The sequence below is a fragment of the Larus michahellis genome, chromosome 7 (assembly GCF_964199755.1).
Source record: "Larus michahellis chromosome 7, bLarMic1.1, whole genome shotgun sequence".
Taxonomy (NCBI): Eukaryota; Metazoa; Chordata; class Aves; order Charadriiformes; family Laridae; genus Larus; species Larus michahellis.
The window spans coordinates 973,091-990,197 of NC_133902.1; the positions used below are offsets into that span (position 1 = coordinate 973,091).

At 42.1% G+C, this 17,107-nt stretch overlaps 1 protein-coding gene across 1 annotated transcript in view; it reads right to left on the minus strand.

The window, feature by feature from the left end:
- Window positions 1–6,634: 6,634 nt before the first annotated feature.
- SPNS3 (SPNS lysolipid transporter 3, sphingosine-1-phosphate (putative)) overlaps window positions 6,635–17,107 on the minus strand; it is a 34,504-nt gene continuing 24,031 nt past the window's right edge. Inside the window, exons 10-13 of the mRNA XM_074594372.1 lie at window positions 16,746–16,811; window positions 11,936–12,034; window positions 8,878–9,046; window positions 6,635–8,377 (exon numbers count right to left, since the gene is read on the minus strand). Coding sequence (XP_074450473.1) covers window positions 8,879–9,046; window positions 11,936–12,034; window positions 16,746–16,811 — 333 coding nt within the window. The 3' untranslated portion in view covers window positions 6,635–8,377; window position 8,878. The remainder of the gene's footprint in view (window positions 8,378–8,877; window positions 9,047–11,935; window positions 12,035–16,745; window positions 16,812–17,107) is intronic.

Sequence of the window (17,107 nt, forward strand, 5' to 3'; positions counted from 1 at the left end):
GCAGGCAGGGTAGGAGAACCCAGTACAAGCACTTGGAGGAGTGAACAATGTTTGCAGAACAGCAGGAGGACCTCTGAGGAAAACTTTTGCCATAAAGGTTTTGGGGTAATGGAGGATTTTTAGGCTTCTAAGTTATTTCAGAATTTACTTCAACAGACTCTGCATCTGCATTTTAATGTGAGAAGGGGAAGATAAAAAAGCAGAGACGACGGATCTCCTGCTAAGAAAAAACTAATGTCAGCTACAGCATGAATTTGGCTGATCTGGCCTTTCTGTGCTCATATGATGTTATTATCAGGTGGACAGTGTCTACTTCTTTTATCTTAACTTCCAAATGGGAATCAGTTAATTATTCTACAGATTCTAAACTAAGAGCACATCTATACCTAATGACAAAGGCACTAGGTGAATCTCTGGTCACTGGACAATGGAGGGAGTACAAGGCAAGACAAGTGCAGGGGAGACGAGCAAGACAGAATTCAGCCAATTCTTCTGCAATAGAATAGTAGGGGGGAACTGCCAATTCTTCATCGATGGAGCACTGACACCCGTGAAGCTGCTAAAGTCTTCTTCAGTGGAAGTTAGGGATGAGTTAGTAAAAAAACAGCTATCAGGCTTGGTGCTGTCATAACTGGTCCAGTCTCAGCACAGGTCCCTCAGATGACAGCAACAACCCTGAGCCTTTTTTTCGAAGCCAAATGATGCTTTGGACACCCATGGCTACGTCAGGAGCGTTATAAAGGGTCACAACTGTTCTGCAAATACTCAGCTGCACAAGTGATTAGGGCAAGGAGGAATAAAACACAAGAGCTTCTTAGGAGGGAGCAGTCTAGACAGAATATATAAAGGTGCAGCCTGGAAAGCTGTGGTCTGCCATCTGCACGCCTTCAGCCACAGAACAGAAAGATTTCTTCAGTGCTGCGAAACCCCTTTCAGGAGCAGAGCACAGGGCTACTTACTTGGGAAGCAGAGGGGGAGGGAGAGAAAAAACTTACATAAAAGGCCTTTGACAATGAAAATTCTGCTGATGGCAGTCTCACACATCGTTACTGGTGGAAAGGCTCACCCTGGAGAAGCAGTTATACGCCATGGTACTGTTGTATCTTAGCCATGTCCCGCCCACTTGATGCCTTTACGGGCATTCAGCAGAAGCTAGAAATAAGCACGACTCTGAAGGCAATTTTTATGCCAAGCAGAGTTCTAAAACTTCTTTAAAAAAATATTCACATGAACAGCACTAAAGGTCAGTACCAATCACCTGTCCCTGCTTTGGGGAATGAGGGAATGGGAGGAAAAGATCAAAATCATTACCTGAATGGACTTAAAAAATCTCACATTTTGTGGCTGTTCCAGAGTGCCTTTTACCCCCTGTTTTCATTGGAAAGAGCAAAGACGACATGTTAAAGGTAGGAGGAGAATATACAAAAAGTTGCAGAAAAGACAAGTTTTGTCAATTTGTTTGGTTATCATTCATTTGATGCAAGGGACACAGATTCCAAGGAGCTTGAATGTTGCAGAACAAACTATCTCCGTAACCAGCGGCTTCCAGCAGTAGCTCTTTCCAATCCAGATAGATCAGCAAATTTAATAACTTCTTTAAGCCCCATCTTTTTTCTTACTTCTACCTGATTGGAACTGTAGAAAACAACTGGTATTTCCCTCGATGCCTAAAGAGAAGTTTTGTTCCTTTGCCATTGCAGGAGAGAGCTGCTGTTCTATAGCCAAACAGGAGGAGCAAGAGATCGCGTGGATCAGATCTCGTGTCTGAGAAGTGAACTGCTTTAAAACTGTACCTGAGGCTACTGAAACTGCTGCCTGATTAAAGGCGACATGTTGAAGCTGCTGCTGTTGCAGCCAATTATAGACTGACCTCGTTCACTTTCCTACTCTGGGTAGGCCCATTTAAACATACAAATTAATTTACAGTTCTTTTGGTTTTCTTAAACCAAAAGATTTTAAGTCAATGCACATGTTGTATTTCACATTCTTTGTTACTCTACTTTAAGGGTTCTTTCAGAAACAGGAATGATTTCATTAAACGGATGTAGGCTTCTGTTTCATTTCTTACGAGTTACTGTCTTACATCGCAGACTCGCAAGCCAAGCCTCCAGTCAATTTCTGAGGTTTCAGAACAACACTAATTGTGTTAAGCTACAGTTTTAAAGTTAGTTTGTCACATTTCATATGAACAGCCAAGGGTTAAAACATTTGATGACATACCTTGGCTTCATGTTGGTTTTTAGATTCAGATCACACCAAGATTCCTCCCAAAGATGTGGAGAATAAACTCTAGCCAGAGCGAGTCTGACCGTAGGACTGTCCCCAGACTCAGCCCACTGAGTGGTGGTGCATTCCCACCTCACTGGAAAAACACTGGGGAACTTGACATTGGAGGGTCCAGGGAGCGTCCGAGTGGTCTCATCTGTACCTCAAATGGAGTAGTTTCATTCAATATTCACATATCCTGGACTTACGAGTTCATTTCTCCAGAAGAATAAGAATATACCCTGCTGTTAAGGAAATAATACAAGAACAGTAAAATATGCCTGAATGGAGATAACTTCAGTCGACCAGTATAGGGCAGCTTGATTACAGCTTTGCTTTTCCAGTGTGCTACTTTGGTCATACTTAATTTCCAGCCCTGATGTATCAGTAATAACACTCAATCTATCATGCAAAATCAAGAATTACTTCTAAGTTTGCTTTTGTGATTACATATTTGACTGGGAGTCCCCAGTGATAAAAAGCTATTTCTACTTCCAAAGTAAAGGCTTTGGAAGCTCCTGAGAGCAGACGAAAGAGCCTTTCACTGCATACGGGATGCAGAGTGTTTCTGCTTGAGATAGCTTTGAAATAGCTTTGGCAAACAGTATGCCACTGGCCAACAGAAACCCATGCTCTCCAAAGGTGGAAGAGCTGCCCACCGTGAATGTTTTTCTTTTCAATATGTACAATCTTTGAGAGAAATTTCTGACTCATAATTGGCAAAAGATTATCTAGCAGCCAAAAGCAGCCCAATGTCAGTTTGCAATAATGTCCATTCTAGTTTAACTGATTTTCAGAAGGCCTTGCAAGAACATTATACTGTCTGAGAACAGATCTAAACAGCAGCCTTTGTTTCTGACATCATTCAACCTCTTCAGGCATGGATATACATACAATTGCATTCAAAATGAAAAGATTAAAAGTTGTAAGACTGCAAAACCATATTAAAGAGGCAGGAAATTACTATATGCAGTCTTTAAGAACACCGTATGGGCACTCTCAGATCTTGAATGCTACAACTTCATTTGCATTTTGTATTCAAATGCAAAGCTGAACGTCAATCTTTTGTGGGAGTTGAACTCCACTTCTCCAGTTGCCTTTCCTGTTTTCCTCTGATCTTCAGCCTCCTCTATTTCAGCCTGTTTGTTTCCTTACGCAGACACACCCCCACATCCCCCACACACAATAAGTGCAAGTGGGCAACAGGACACGCTGGGACAGTTTTGACAGCAGAGTGAAGAAAATCCTTCTGCCCTGAGATCCTGTGCAGTAGCCACAGTATGCAGAAGGGGGAACTGCAAAGGTCTGCTGCTTCTGAAGCCTTGGCCCACAGTACTGCTGCTGGGGCTGGGGCTGTGCTGCAGAACATACACCAGCTGGAGCAGGAATTCCCTGAAGGGCACCTGCAGAGAACATGGTGCCACCCAACCGAAAGATTTCAGCCTTCTTGTGAACTGAACACAATTCCAGTGATGTGCAGGCATGGGAAGAGGTACTACTGTAAATACAGCAAAAATCTAAAGACTCCCCTAATGCCAATACTTATTCCAAGCACAGGAAGATGAAGCATTAACAACCTTTAAAAGTGTAGCTCAAACCAGGAGACCCCAGTGGTGCTGGAAAAGAATTAGCTGAGAAAATACTCTTCTAAAAAAGTCCTACTTCAGTTACCACAGAATATAATCCCAGAGCTCCATCCTCTGGCTCCACCACTTAAGACAACAATCAAAAAAAACCGCACCAAAGTAATATATAACAATACAATAAATAACACAAGACTAATACAAGAATACAAGAATAATACAAGATGGGCATTGTTGAATCCCCTCACCCCCATGACAATCTTCCTGTAGTGCCCACATCACTGAGGAAAACACACTTTTCAAAGCAATTCCTCTCCTTGCACATCCATGTTTTAACACAGCCAGATCAGACCTTCATACTGTTGTTCTGTGAAGCTCATTTTTGGTGTTAACAAATCTATGTGCTCCTTGCAAAAGCATTTCATCATCTTCATTGTCCTTGTCTTCTGAACTTGGTTCCCAGTCAGAGGCTTCATCAATAGGCTCACACTCCTCTTCCTCATCATCTATCAAGCTGACATTAAGGTTAAGGAGAGCTCTGTAAAAGCCCTGGCACAGAGCACTCCCAAAAAGCCCCTAGCTGGACCGCTCCAAAAAAGCCCCAGAACAGATTGCTCCAAAACCATATCTTACCACACAATACAAAATACAGCACAATACATGAAGATGGGCTTCTCTGGGGTGGCATGGTGACAGGCTCCTCTGAGGTGGCACAGTGATGGGCTCCCCTGGTGCGACGCAATGAAGGGCTCCAAGAAGAACCGGTCAGCGTGATGAAGGACTCCTCTGGGGTGGCACAATGAAGGTCTTCAAGATGAGCCAGGCAGCACAATGAATGGCTTCTCCTTGGTGGCACAGCAAAGGGCTTCTTGGGACAGCGTGGAGAATGGCTTCTCTGGGGTGGTGTGGTGAAGGGCTTCTCCAGGGTGGCACAGTGAACAGCTTCTCCAAGGCAGAGCCAACCGAGCCAACTACCTAGCCAACCTACCCAGCTAACTACCCAGCCAACCACCCACCCAACCATCCACCCAACCTACCCAAGAAAACCACTGAACCAACTACTGAGCCAGCACCCAGACACCCTTTGATAGGCCTTGCCCTGGGCACCCGTTGCCTTTGGCAAACCCGAGCCAGGCCCAGCTAGGCCAAGCCCTCTCAGTACAGCCCCGATATGGGGGGAATCAGAGGGCTCAGGGTCACAGGGAGGGCTGAGGCCATGCACAGCTTGGTGCAGGAGTGGCGAGGATTGATGCTGGGTTGGTGCCGGGTTTGGTTCCCCCTAGGCTTTTCACCCCCCGAGAGGAGTTCTTTCACATCAGTACCCACAGCGTTCACATTGACTTCATGGAGAAAAACCAAGAAATAAACTGCTAATAAACTTGGTTGAGCATGCAGGAATCTCTTCTTCCCTTGTTGTCCAAACACAACTTTGGTTCAGCACAGGCAAAATATGTATTGCAGGATCCACAAAGACAGTGTCAGTGCCTTATTTAAGAGACATATTAATAACCAGACACAGTGTTAGAGGAAAAAATACATATCCAGAAGCTTTCTGTTAATCTCTAAAACACCCCAGGTATGTAAATGATGATCTTTGTTGACCACTTTGAGGTCTGCCAATTACAAGCACAATACGAAAGTTCATCATTTCACCATTTCAGCAACTAATCTGAGTCCTTGAGCACTGACACGGGCAAAATACTACTCAAAACTCCCACTGATGTGCAGGGTTTGCTTCAGCTTCTTACAGAACTGGATCTTCAGTTCTTCCAGAAATAGTTCTGGAAAGCTCCCTCATTCTGGTGTTTCCCAGTTTTTGATCTTCCACAGCACAGGCATGTCCTTTGACAATGCTGAGTGTAGAACAGCCCTGAGGAAAATCTGGGAGCAACCTGGCTGTCGGAGGGGTTGCTGCAAAGAGCGCGGCCTTTCCTGAGGGATGAATTTAACAGGGTGACTTCATGGCAGTTTGGCCAGTGGTTACTACAGGCACGGGCCTGTAGGGAAGTGGGGCCAGAAGGGCTTCTGTCAAACTGGGAAATTATGTACAACAAAGTGAAAATCACGAGTATTCTCTTCTTTCAAGGGTGCAATTATAATTTCTGTTGATAATGGAACCTGGCTGAATGGAGGCAATTGTACCTGGAAGAGCTGGGTGGGGCTGGTTAAACCTTCCCGTCTTCTGAGAGAGGGAGGCAGGTCTGGCTCCATGGCCGAGGGGTTGAAAGCATCAGCATCCCAGCGGGAAGACACAAAATGCACAACCCACCTCTCTCCCCTCTTCCCGACTGCTGGAGGTACCTTATGAGGACAGCAGTGAAGCTGGGCATCCAACTGTGAGGTCATCTGAGCTATGAATGACTGTCTCTGATGTCAGGCATGTGTTTCTTGCCTGCCCACCACAAAGGGAGAGGGACCCCACTTTGAACCAAGACAGATGACAGTGCAGCTCCAGAGAGGCCCAGGCACAGCTCAGAGCATCCTGTCTCTTGGCTCAGATGTCAGTCCTACTAAAATGCAGAAAAAAAATTAATAAAAATAAAAGTCCTCTCCCCTTACATTACAAAGAAAAGAGAGAAGCATTTGAAAAGATGGAATCGAACCAGTCAGCGTGATCCTGCTAAGTTCTAGGCCCTGACTTTCACAAAGGAGATAAGAGTAGGAGTAGGAAAGAGTTTGTCACAGGCTTCATGTACCATCTACAGAACAGCATTTGGCATCTCTTGCTCATATGTCAAATGCGTGCCTCCACGGTATTCCAGACACACTTTCTGATTATTTTTTTTAAAAGAAGAATTTAATGCTGACTTAACAAAAGTGATAAATAGATCATCTGTTTACAGGGCAAATCATGACAGTATCAATAGAGAAGTACTATCAAGCTCCTTAAATCCTACCATAGCTGATTAATGGGAAAACCCAATGATTCTCAAGATCTTGGAACGTCTGCCTGAGTTTCAAGGAATCAGCTGTGGTGTTGGGAGCATCTGGTTTGCAGCTGTCAATGATTTTAGCAATTGCAAACTTTAAAGTTTGGCAACAAAGGTCGAATCTTGTGATTCTATTACTGATGCTCAGAGCTCTGCAAATCCAAGCTCAACACCTTTCATAGTATCAGGTTACCTCATAAAATTAATTCTTTACCAAAACGAAATCATTACCTAAGACCAATATCCCCAGACAATTTCAGAATATACATGTCTATATATTGTGTACAAGAGACTTGAAGCACAATGCAAATCTTTATGGCAGTACACTTATATGCAGCTTCTGAGGAATTCTGATAAGATACTAAGGAAGGATTGATTTGGCACTGTTGTCACCAGCACAGAGAATTAAACAAAATCAAAATAATTTTACAGCCTAAAATACTGATGTGCACTTGTCACAGAACTCTTCCATCAGTTTCTGGGCATAAAGCGAATTACTATTACATGCTTACTAAGTATCACAAGATAGTTTCTCTATTATTTCCCATAATGGCATAAGCTCTGGCCAAATTTCACTACTTGAGTTTAAGTCAGGTTTCAGAACAGATTTTTTAAAAATGAGGGAGAGAGGGGGAGAAACAAAAACCTGCAGTTGCTATTTATATGCTATTTATAATGACATTAGATATTCACAGTCATTACAGGAATATTGTGCTTTGTGACCCTTATGATTTACTGGGAGAATCAGGCAAAATTCAGAATACTTCACAATTCACTTGTTAATATCTTCCTCAGGCTTTGGCTTTAAGGTGCTGCTGGGAACAACATCACCTCAAACAATGAAAACTGGCGGCACTAATCATGTCCGGTTTGGCACCTGGCATGATATTGTGACAATAGATATCACTTCCAAAGTCTTATGCACTTTAGAGATAAGAGCTCAAATGGATTGTTATATTTAAGTGGTTCTACAGCTACTACTGTTCACTCACGAGGAGATACTTACCCAAGGCCTGAGGACACGCTGAAGAGTCTCAAAGGATTATAAAGAGGCCGTTAACATATTACATATAAAATGATCACAACCCTCCACTCTTGAATGTGACACTGACTTTGGTAGTTTCTGCTTCTCTTGGTCATTTCAGATGACTGAAAACACATTTTGTACTGTCTACATTTTCCAAATTCTACAGGCACATCTTATCCTGCTGAGAATTCATAGGCCCCCCTTCCTAATCTCCATGAGATGTTCTGCCTTAAATGCTACTGTCTCGTTTAGGTTAGCAGTCGTGCCTGTGACGGCTCTATATGCTACCTTCTGGAGCTCCCCAGCTCCCCAGAATACTCGGGCCTGTTTTGCAGATGGGGGAGGGTTGCCATATGCCAGTGCAGTAGCAATTTTTGACTCACAGTCAAAAGCATCCCAAAAAGTCAGAATGCAGGATTTTCTGCCATATGGAGGGATTGTTATTCGGCCTTTTTTCTAGCAGTATCTCATTAAGCAAAAAGGAAAGAAAAAGGGGAGGACGTTCTTTTCTTCTTTGCAAATCTTGCCCCAGAGTTCATTTTCATTTGAAAGATAGCATTCATTTCTGGTACCTAAAAAACCAAGTCAGAGCAGAAGGAATTTGTAAGAATCTAGACGATTAAGGACAGTGTTCTGTCCAATTCAACAGGTTTTCTTTAAGTCTTTTACACTTTGAATATGACTTCTTTCAGGGACGTAGGAGAAGGCTAGGACTGGTTCTGCTGGGCTTAGAAAGACCAGAGTAGAAAGAGACCTTCCATGAAGGCTGTATTTGTGCATTACCTACAGTAAAGGTATTTTATTACCTCCGTAGACTGCAGCATTTTGAAGGTGTCACTAATAGCACTTCCCCAATCCTTGTGTCTTCTGCAGTCTGTTTTGCTCAATATGGAAGGTTTGTTTAATCTGAGACTTTATTGGGATTTTGCCTTTAGTTTTTTATAGAAACTAATGTGCTATTAACATAATGCAGATATTTGTGTTTTAACTTTACAGAGCCAATATCATGGCTAGTGTACAAACAGGAAAGCAATCAGATACAGGTTTAAAAGTTATAAAGATATATAGAAACCTCAAAGTCGCTCCGCTTCCTTACGATCTTCCTCGATGTGGAAAGATGTCAGGAGGAAAAAAGCTCCTCCACAGACACCGATAAAAGAACACACGATGAAGCTGTACTGCATGCTCCAGAAACTCCACTGGAATGAGTGAGCATTCTTGTCCTGGATAGCATGGGAGATCTAGGGAATGAACAAGGCTGTCCTTAATCTGAGACAACACCATCATGCTCTCTTTGTTTAAGGAGACTGTTTATAGCACGGTCCTTGAAAAGAATAAAACTAGGCGGATAGGGATGAAAAGCCCGCTACCAAAGTTTGTCCGACCCAGTACCTAATGCACCTATACTTCACTGCTATCCAGGTCCATTTGGTCAAGGAATCTCATGTTCTTTTATACTTTCAGTGCCTCCAGTCACAAGAGTAGGAACTGCTGTAACCAATGTTTATAACGTTTGGTAAACTTAAACGTTTTTTACCATTTTCTAGCCCATCTCCAGATCGCTAGCACAGGACAGACATTTAGCAATGACCTTTATCATTTCTTGATGTTATTCTCTATCTAAGCCTAAACAGCATGAAATGGATAGAAACAGGAGATCAGCATCAATACAGGCACAAGCAGCTACACTCATTAAAAAGGGAAGAACTGGAAATTAATTTGAGAGAAAAGAGTGGAGTTTGCTCTGGAGCCAAAAGGCATTTGAGGAATCATGAAGTGACATTATGAGGAACTGGGAAGAAGAAGATACCAGGCAGCTGCTTTTTGCACTGGCTGGAGGGTCAGTTTGTAAAAGCTATAAATGATACATGTGAATTTTATTTTTGTAGACGGATAGAAAATCTGATTTCAAGGAACTCAGTAAGATTCAATACTTAACGCAGGAACTTAAAATCTCGTTAGCATAAACAAAAAGATGAATGTTGAATGCAGTCATTTTTATGCCCACATTTGTTCTTGATGGTTAGAATACATTACGTGACTTGAAATACACAAATATGAGACTCTTCAACCTTTGCTAGGTTCACTATGATTATTTATGACGGTTTAGGCAGATAAGAGCAAGATCAACTCTAAATGAGCACCTAGGGACTACAGCAAGCATAATGGCCAAAATACAAAGCTAATGCATTTAATTTTAAAATGCTCAGTAAGAAAATCTCTGGAGCACAAGGAGAAGAAAAACAGACTTTGAAAAAGACTATTCCCAGACTCTCCAGCCAGTTTTTAAGCTAAAGGGTTAGCTGAAGCAGGTTAGTAAACAATAGCAAGACATGAATGCAGAAGATTCGGTGGTTAATAAACAGTGGACATGGGCAGTGTTGATATATTGGTTCACAGAAGCATCCTAGAATACAATGTTGTGCTCATTGCATAGGACCCCATTTGGACACACATCAGTTTTATTCCTGGATTTATTGTCTCTGTTCTTTGCAAAGTTGCAAGGTTACTGGAGGTTAATCTCATCTGGATACACTTTTTTTGTCTTCACGCTTTTTGATTAGCTGCTATTTAAGGCAACTGCATGCAAGGAGCTGCGTAAGAAGTATGCTGCACACAGTTACTGGCAGGATGCAGCAGCACATTCTGCAGGAAGCCTCAGTTCTGCTGTGCCTCATAGATGGCAAAGAACAGTGGGTAAGAGACACAAATATTTTCATCTTTCAGGCAGGGAGCATACATCAATGGAATAGTCAAAGAAGGGAGAATGCACAAGACATATTTTAGCTTATAAGGTACCTCCTTTTTTTGCATATCATTTCAGCCATTTTTCATGACAGAGGGATGTCGGTTATTATGTTCCCCCATGCATACAGCCAAGTCAGTGTGAAGGCAATAGTTTCTTAATACACACCAATGAGCAAAGTGATTTCTTCATTTGCCAAAACAAGAGAGCCAGCAGGAGGAATCTCTCAGTGAGAGAGGGCTGTCTTCTCTGCCAGAGAGATTACACTGTTTAGACTCTGGTTTTCGCCCAGTTGAGGACAAGAGGGATCTCCTGTCTGTCTGGACCAGCAGCAGCTATGCCTGCAGGCACAGCTCACTCAGGCATTTCTGTCTGGCCGTCTCTAACCCTAACACTGTTAACATGTGACAAAGGAAGAACATATATTCCTGAGGTGAACTTCTTAAAATAAACTTTCATAGAAAGAAAATTTAAAGCAACAGCAACAACGACTCTCCCATGTCCAGTAAAGCAGAGAAATCAAAGTGGGTGATCTGTTAGCTATTGTGTGCGGAATCAAAATAGTGTCTTAGAATCAAACTGTGTCTTAAATCAAAAATAATGAAGGAAGGAAACAACACTGACAGGTATCATCCACTGCAACTAAATACCTGGTGTAGTGGGAGGTGTCCCTGCCCATGGCAGAGGGTTTGGAACTAGATGAGCTTTAAGGTCCCTTCTAACCTGAACCATTCTATGATTCTATAAATCAAATGAACTGCAAGGAGAAAAAAGTACTAGGCTGCTTTGCTCAGAAGCACCTAAGATCAAGTCAATGTAGGAAGGGCAAAGAAATCAGGGCTCGAGCAACAAGGGAATTCAAGGTTAAGGTAATTTGAGAGCAGAGATTTGAATGCCAAGTAGTATCAAAAGGCAACCATTGCAGTCACTCTTGTTCTGATTTTCAGGAGAGCATTGACAGTTTTAGGTTTCAAGATATAAAATGGTATTTTGATTAATTTCCATTAAACTCCTCACAAACTTAGCAGAAAGTGCTTAAATCCAAGTACAATACCAATGACATTATCTTTGCAAAAATGTATGGCTTCGAAAATTTATGAGTTTGCAAATTTAAAATCAAAATAAATTTCTATGCACTGCATGGAACTACTCACACCTACAGGTATAGGATTGTATTCTACATAACTGCAGTGTCACAGACCAGAAGTTGCATGCACGTAAAAATGTTTAGAAAAATGTCTTTCTGTATTCTAGTATCAAGGCCACCAATTTGGGTAACTTCTAATTTTGGACCAGGAAGTGCCTACAATTCTGTGAGTGTCTGTCTTTCAGTTTCTAAAAGTTTTACCCTAAGGAAAGCTCAATAAGCAGAGAAATCACTTACAGTCCCAATGAGATATGGGCTGCCTGCATCTCCCAGCAAATGGCTCACCAAAATCTGCAGGGCAATAGCTGTAGACTGCCGTCTTGGTGTCACAACATACTGAAACAAAACACAACCCACAAGAGAATGAGTACTAACGGAGTGAATCTCATGAACTTATATAACATCCTAGAGAGGTTAATATATCCATTTTTATATATTTCTTATTCAAACACTGTTTACAATTTGCAGAGAGAGAAGTTATTCTGAGCAAAAGAGTACACTGGATGTTTTGCTGAGGAAAAAAACATTCAAGAAAGCAACACACAAGGGGGAATGACAATAAAGTAGGACAAACATGACTCCCCTGCCTCCCTTTGTAGCCTCACAGCAGCTCGTACAGATTCACTTGGCCATGCAACTAATAGAAACCTCCAGCCAGCAACCCATCCAGTTGTACTGATGGACTAATAATGAGATTCAGCACTGACAGACTCAGAAAACTCTCTTCCGGCACTGTGTCAGCAGGCATGGTCTAGGCTGCGGGGGGGAAACTGGGGTACCCGAAACCTGAAGTAGCTGCTATGGCTATAAATGATGTCAGCTGAGACCTTGCAGATCACGTGAAGACAGAGGGAGGGGACCCAACCTGGCAGACCAGAAGGTGGCTGATGGTGCTTTAATGATAGCTCTGATGGCAGGAGTGTGCTGCTAGTAACTGGAGAGCACCTGAGATATAGCTAGTCTAGCAACAATACCTCAAAATGATTATGCTTTTGAGGACACACAGTTTAAATAACAAGTTGGATAAGAAGATGTGGCGCACACCCCGCACACAGCAAAGCATCACATAGATTAGAGCTATTTTTTAAAATGAAATATAATAAGGGCTTTATGCCTCTGCTACTGAAGATCAACTGTGCCTGAAGAAGTACAGTAGGATTCTATATAATTTGTGTCTCTCTTTCAATAACACATTTATGCAAAAACGCATTCACAGTCAGAATGAGACAGAAGCAATTTTAAACCTCCATACCTTTGTTTTCCAACCACTTGCTTATATCAGAGACAAAATGCTTAATATTCTCCCACTCCTCTATACCCCATTTTTTTGGAAACTGATCTGAACATCACTTAGGGCGTCTCAAACACTAATTAATAGAGTGACGGGTGTTTTTGCAAGAGACAAACTCAAGGTATATAAGCTATTGTGGCTCTATAGCTGTCTTCAAAGAAACACTAACGTGCACGACTAGTTGGGTTTAGAAGGAAAAAAAAGATCCCGCTCTCACATTTAACTTAATTTTATTATCAGTATTTGTGTTTAAAGAGGCCTCAGAATATTAGATAAAAAAAATATTTACCTACCACTAAGATGTAGCTATATTACAATAGCAACATCAATGCCACACCTTTAGGGTGGGTGGAACTCCATTAGTGGACATTAAAACAGGCAGGTAAAGAAGCAACATTGTCCAAGACACCAAGGTTAATTAGTCTTGTGAGAATAAGTGCCACATGCAGTCAGGACCTATACATACCAGTAAGTTACAGCATTTTAACTTTCCTGAAACTACAAATCCGTAGCACAGGTGCGGAAAGAGGAAGGACAATAAGCTACATTCATGTAATGGTTTGCATTCAGGGATGGATTGACAGGGGATACTGTAGCGCTGCCTTCCTTTCCCTCTTGCAGCTCCCATCTGCAGGAGCTAGCATGGCATACATTCTTGGTATGGAGACTGGATCACATATGGAATTAAAACACCTCAAAAATGTTATTTTCATAAAAAAATTATTCATAGAATAGTTTAAGTATCACACCAAGCTTTTTCCACTGCTACTGTTTTCATGGTCTCTCACACAAACCTATTTCTACCATTTTGTCTCATGTTTGACAAGACACACGTGCTGCAGAGTCTTTCCCTAAAACACAGCTCTTCTGGGGGGTGCCAAGTTGGACATTTTTTCTCAGCAAGGTCACCTATTTTCACAAGGCCTGTATGAACTTGGGTCTTCCTGAGGTGTCTAACTCTTTATCAGACTTGGTTGAAATCTATGGTTTCAAAGAGAAAGCAGACACAAATTGTAGTTAAGTCTTGTTTCTTTAGGAAGTGAGGCTATGAATCCCATTTAGATGTAACAGAGCATTTGATCTAAAATGGGAAAGAAAATAGACAGATTTCCTCCAACATAATTAGCAAAAATCGTAGCCGACTTGGCTATCTGTCCTCTTATCTCTGCTTAGCAAACCCTTCTTGTAGCCAGGGTTTTCTAAGCAGTATCATGCCTTACACCCTGCTGGAATGCCAGAAACACAGCAATGAGCAGTGACATCCTCTTTTCTACAGCCAAATTTCCTCTATTCAGAGAGGGAGATTCTCAAGAGCTCGTACAACTCTTTCCATTCAGTGGGAGCCTTTTGGTCCTGCTTGCCTCATATTGCAACCAGTTTCAGTAAAGAACCAGTCCACATTGGCAGTGCCTCTCTTAGCAGAAATGGACACAAATTTGGATACACAAATCACCCAAGATCTTAAAACAGCATCTTTGCACCCACTAAGAGTACTCCGTACAATGCAGTTTTATTAGAAGACACAACCTCCTTCCTTCCTTTGTACACATACAGCTAGCTTCTATCCCTTTCCATTCCTAGTCTCTCCGAAGCAGATATTTCTAATCGTGGATGGAACATTTCTTTTTCACTAGGAATATTTAGATAGAGTGCTTCAACAATAATAAATACTAAAACAGAGATATCCACTTTAATGTCATGTTGCCATCACACTGTATCCAGTTGCCTGCCAGCGTAAGAACAGAGTCACATGAGACTGGCTGATCTGGAAGCTGAAATCCTTGTCATCCTTGGGATGAAGGAACAGTCCAACAGCTCCTCCTCACTGTGCTCATGGCACACCTTGGCCTAGGCTGAGGGCATGCAGTCTGCTCAAGTTTTGTTTTCTCCCAGAACCTGCCTGGAGTGCCAGACGAGCATCTGAACTTTGGGAACAGGCTCTCATACAGAAAGAGAGATAAAGAAACTGCAGTAGAAAATTCTGAGCTTGGGAAGTAGACCTTGCTATGACAGACTGTACTAGGCTGGAGACTGTCAGTTCTTGGCTCTCCAACTATATCATGTCATCTGTCATAGACTCAGATTTCTTTTATTGATAATGACAGGCTGTGTTTGAGAAATACAAATCAAATATTATTATGCACCTAGGATATTGTGGGCACTGCAGGCTTGAGAAAAGATAAAGGCACTTTCACTCTCTCAGTGCCCTGTACCACTTCCTCACATTTATTTAATATCTCATATCAGTAACTACAAGAGACATATGGAAAAAAGCTGCAACAAGAAAAAAGGAAGAGAAGCATAGGACGTTTCCTGTAGGAACCAGGCTCGTACAATAGTACCCTGTACTATTGTTCATGTTCTTCTGCACAACGGAAACCACATGCTAGAGCTCAATGCTCTGTAGGATTCACTAGGAAAAGAAGAAAACAAACATTCCCACACACAGGGACTTTGAAATAGCCACAGCAAGCTGCCTGTCCACAGTGACTGCGTCACCTACGCCATGTCAACAATGCATACACCATCCTACACACTGTCATCTCCTAGGAGATCCCAGTCCAGATCCCTTGGCAGATAAGCAGGGTGCCCCAAACAGATAGTTTGCAAACCCTGTTGTGCTGTCTCTGGAGGTTTTAGAGATCCTCCTGCAGACTGTATGACAGAGCTGTCAGCTAAAAAAGCAGATGGAACACACAGGCTGGTAAACACTCCTATACCTCCCAGGGCACTTCCAAACAAAGGCAAGGACAAGTTGGTAGCCTTCCCAAGCCCTATATTAGCTTCTAGTTCCAGCATCTCCTACGCTTTTAGCTGCCAAACCCCTAAAAGATGGAGTCCCATTACCTCACAGATGGCAAACGTATTTCATAAGGGACACTCTTTGTACAGCCTCCCAGTAAGCCAGTGTGTTGTAAGCAAGGCAGCTACAGCGCTTCGCCACTTGCACATTATAACTGTAGTTGTACAGTAGATACCTTCCTGTTTACAGCTGAATAAGAGGCACAAAGGTTGCTACACGCAATGCATTTTGATGTATTAGCCACAAAGGAAGAAAGTCCTTATCATTCAGTCAGCATCTTCCTTTGTCTTCAGCTCCACAGGTCGCAGGATAAACGAATTCCTAGCTACATTGTCTGGCTAGTAGTGCCATGTGGGAAGAAAGAAAAGTCATTTTCATGGCAAAATAAAAACATGCATTAGCAAATCCAGCCACATTATCAGAAATCCTACCAGTTCACAGGGGAAACGATGCAAAAAGAGAAATTACTGTCGTTATCTGCGACACCCTTCAGTCAATGTAATAGCATTAATATACTGAACCCATGGGTTTTCAGCAGGATGAAGCACAACTCCCAAATAAGATTGCCACTGAATGCGCAGACATTCACAAATTCAGCTGACTTCCATAATTTTTCTGATAAAACAATTAGCAACATTTAGAATTCAACAGATCAAACCCGAAGCACATTCATGCTGATACACTGAATGTCTGCTCTCAGGGAAAACACGCCACTACAGAGCTCTGCTCCACCAAGCTTTTCACCTTCCCATTTGTTGCCAGTTGATAAAACAGTGCTTGTACCTAAAACCAAAAGACCAGGGTACCAGTAAGGGGATTCTTAGTAAGAGTTCATTCATCTCTTCCTAGCAGGTGGAGGTCGTCCTCGCCATGAAGATGCAGGCTTACGAACAATATTATGTTGAGAAAAGCTGAAAAACTCAAACTAAGGAAATAGTTTCACAAGCACTTACCAACAGTATGTCTGTCACAACAGCCCAGTTTACAGATAAAAACAGTTCTCCAAGTGCAATAAAAATCTGGCAAAAAGAAGAAAGCAGTGACTATAAACACTACGTTGACCTTCTTTATTGTGAAAATGAAGGCAGGCTTACTGACCATGCTTATCTATGTAAGAGTTGTTGTACATACCCATCTAATTATAAATTAAACATCCCCGTCTATGCTTACAAACACTAACTTTGTCTTAAAAGGGGGGAAAGGAACCAGAGAAGGTATGTCAGTTGCTTCATGTCACAAATCCTCAGCAGAAGAGCCAAAATAGGAAACATTTACCACACTACCAAATAAACTGTAATGAACTGCTGAACCCAAG